At 56.2% G+C, this 3451-nt stretch overlaps 1 protein-coding gene across 1 annotated transcript; it reads left to right on the forward strand.

Moving 5' to 3' along the window:
* Positions 1–827: 827 nt before the first annotated feature.
* On the forward strand, positions 828–1562 carry GNGT2 (guanine nucleotide binding protein (G protein), gamma transducing activity polypeptide 2). Its single transcript, XM_009330135.1, has 2 exons — positions 828–950; positions 1361–1562. The coding sequence occupies exons 1-2, from the start codon at positions 867–869 to the stop codon at positions 1484–1486; spliced, it is 210 nt and encodes a 69-aa protein (XP_009328410.1). The 5' UTR covers positions 828–866; the 3' UTR covers positions 1487–1562.
* The last annotated feature ends 1889 nt before the right edge of the window (positions 1563–3451 follow it).

Raw genomic sequence — 3451 nt, forward strand, 5'->3', positions numbered from 1 at the left:
CCTTCCAAAGCGGGGCCAAGGCACGTTTCAGCTTAATCACGTTTACTTTTTTTATTTAGAAGGTTGTGGCCGGGCTTTTAAACCCAAGTTTAAACATGGGAAGAGATCTCAGCAGCGCAGGCCAGCCGTGCAGGAATCTCACACAACCCTTGGATGGGCTTTCGTGAAAAAAAGAGCTGGGCTTTTCCAGCCCACACAGCCCCAAAATCCTTCTGTCGTGGCAAGCAACGCCTCTGCACACAAATAGCCAAGTTCACAGCCATGAATCCATGTTAGCACTTACCTGGGGGCCAGACGTAAGGAGGGGAGAGAAGAAAAAAATAAAAAAGGGAAAAAAATATTTAGTTCCTTAGAAAACCTGCAAAGATGCTCTTGCCCAGGCACAGGACGCAGATCAGGAAGATCTAGTTTGCAGACCTGGGCATCCAGGTTCTCCTACGAGGCTGCTGCTCCGACAGCCCCGAGGCAGCGGCTTTTCTACGGGCTCAGCCGGCCCCGCTGAACCGGCCACCTCGTGTCTTGGGGAAACAGCCTCTGGGGTAGCAAAGACCTCTTTAAAAACCGGGCTGGATCCCCCTCCGCTGCCCTCAGACTGCATCTGTCGCTCGATGTGCCCGCTGAGAACGAGCAAACGAAAATCTGGTTACAGCAGATGTTACAAGACGGGCTTTGAAAGGCGCCTGAAAGATGCCTCCCGCCTCGGGGGTTTTTTTTTTTAGCGTCAGCCCATGTCTCGCCATGGGGGCAGCTGAGACGTTAGCAACGTTTGCAACACTATTAGGGCCAAAGCAACAGTCCTAATGTGCCGTAGGAGAAGCCCATCTATATACTAACAACGCGCCGTTTCCCCGTGGTTACAGGGCAAAATGGCTCAGGACATGACAGAAAAGGAGCTGCTGAAGATGGAGCTGGATCAGCTGAAGAAGGAGGTGAAGAACGAGAGGCAAATGGTGAGTTTTTCACCCAAAATGCAAAGGAGCCGTTCCCCGGGGTAACTTCCTGACCTGATCGTGCTGCAAAGGTAAAAAAAAAAAAAAACAACCACAACCCCTGAAATTCAACCTCAAATACAGGCAGAAGCATGTGCGTTCACACCTCTCCCCTCGAGGCAAACATGCCCTTCGGGCTTAGCCCCACGTCCCAGAGCCTGGGAACTGCAGCCCCCCACGCAGCGAGGTGGCCGTAGCTCCCCGGGGACGCTCTCGGGGACACCCCGCGCTGGGCGGGATGTCGACGGCCACAGTTCCCCCCCCTCCCCCGCCTGCCCGAACGGGTTCGCAGGCAGCCGATGGGCGAGAGCGCAGCTCTGCAGCGAGGGTTCGCTCCCGTAACCCACGCAGAGCATCTCCTCCCTTGGCAGGTCTCCAAGACCGGCAAAGAGATCAAGGAGTACATCGAGTCCATGGCGGGCGAGGACCCGCTGCTGAAAGGAATCCCCGAGGACAAGAACCCCTTTAAGGAGAAGGGTGGCTGTACAATAAGCTGACACCCCCCCGCCCGCTGCCGTCGTCGCCGGGCACAGGGATGTTCCCGTGTGCAAGCCAAGACTGTCAGAAACCTGCTTTCCCTGTAGTCTGACCTCAGCACTGGGGAGTCCAGAACCAAAGCGTAGCGCAGCTGAAGGACGGCAAAAGAAAAAAAAGACAAAAAAAATAAAAAATAAAAAAAAAAAGAAGAAAAAAAAAGAAAAAAAAAATCACACCAGATGAGGTTCAGCGGCCAGCGCAGCGTGTGCTTTTCTGCTCTCATGGCTGATTTACATTTGGTTTCCTGCAAGCAAAACTTCTGCATTTTTAGCAGCCAGCAGCAAACTGGGCTTTAATGAAACCGCGGAGCTGCGTCTGGTCTCAGACTTCTCCAAACAGCCCAACCCCGGAGCCGAGCCCCCGCCTGCTGCAGAAGAGCCTCCCAGCAGGACCTCGCTCAAGTCAGTTCTGCTCAGTGCCTCAGTTTCCCCATCTGGCACAGAAGGGCAATATCCCCCCCCCCCCCCCCCCCCCCCTTTATTTATAGCTTCCTTTTTCTTTCAGGTTAAATAGGCCAGGACTAATTACATCTTCTTCATGACCTGCACTACTTGAAACCATTAATCATTTCTGCTCTTTTCCACTCCTTGTCTCTATTTTAGCATTTTCCTCCCCTAACAGGGCAACAGAAGTGATCAGAAAGGTCCAGACCTGACTTTCATGTGCCGGCTTGTTCAAACCCTCACTCCGCCTCTCGGTCTCGCTTCCTCCCCTGGAAACCCCCTGGCAGCCGTGGTAAAGCAAGCCCAGGGCTGTCAGGTCCTGCCTGCGACCGTGGCGGCTCCGAGCGCTGCCTCCGCTGCACCATCAGCTCCCCTCCGCTGCAGCCGCGCTGCGGGCAGGCAGGGAAGGGCAGCCGGGTCCCGGATGGGCAGAGGGGCTGCCAAGTCTCGTCCCACCGTGGCCCATCAGGGGCTGACTTGGACCAGGCGGTTTGGGGGGCAGCAGCAGCTCCTTGGAGCAAGACGGGACTCGCCAAGCCCTAAGCTAGCAATGCCGGGCCACGATCCTCCTGCTCCCAAGGGCAGCTTCTTTCTAGGACAAATTTCATCCCCTGCTTGACAGAAAAAGCACAGCAGCTGGGGCACAGCCTGCTTCCCAGTTCAGTAGGGCGATACTCTGGGGAAGATTTGTGGGGTTTGTTGTTTGAAGGGGGCGGTTTGGAGCGTTTGGGGCTTTTTCGTTTGTTTTTAAGTCCGTTACATCTACACACTATCTTTCGGCAAACTCCCCAAAACATCCCCAGACAATCAACCCCAAACAGAAGCAGCAGCTCTTTTGATTTCTCAGAGTCCCTCAGGCCCCGTCTCTGCCGCAGTCTGTCCCCATCCCGCCTCTGCTTCGTGCCAGCCCACCTCCGACGTCGCGGCAGCCCTCAGGCCCATGCTGAAACTCTCCCCTGAGGCCCAGACGGCTCCTGCTCAGAGGTTACACGTGTCCCGTGGCAGTTTTAGACACAGCGAAGGCAACGGCTGCAAACTCAGGGCAGGAACAAACTTCTTCCACCCCGTGGGACGGGGTGTTTGGGAAGAGGCGACGCTGCAGCAGGTAGCTGCTGCACGTTGGGAAGGCTGTGGCTCTACCGCAATGCTAGCGGCTGCTGCTGGGGCTCCAGGAGCACGTGGAGACGGGCCCGGGAGTAGTTTAAATGCTGTGCTTGTAGGAAATTGCTTTCCACCCCACTTGGAGCAGCGTTTTCCTGCCTTCCAGGCCACTGCTTGGTCTCACCGTTGGGCCGGCCCTGCTCGGCACCGAGTCCGTGGGGCGGAGGGGGTCCCTCGGCACTTCATCCCCAGAGACGCTCCAAGATGGGGGCTCCCCGAGGACGGACACAAGGAAGAGGCTTTTCCTCAGGCAGGGGGCTTCCCCACCACTCTCCTGTAGCCGGTACCTCCACTCCGCACGCTTCCCTAGCCACAAAAAGA

This window comes from Pygoscelis adeliae, unplaced genomic scaffold (assembly GCF_000699105.1).
Source record: "Pygoscelis adeliae isolate BGI_AS28 unplaced genomic scaffold, ASM69910v1 Scaffold338, whole genome shotgun sequence".
Lineage (NCBI taxonomy): Eukaryota > Metazoa > Chordata > Aves > Sphenisciformes > Spheniscidae > Pygoscelis > Pygoscelis adeliae.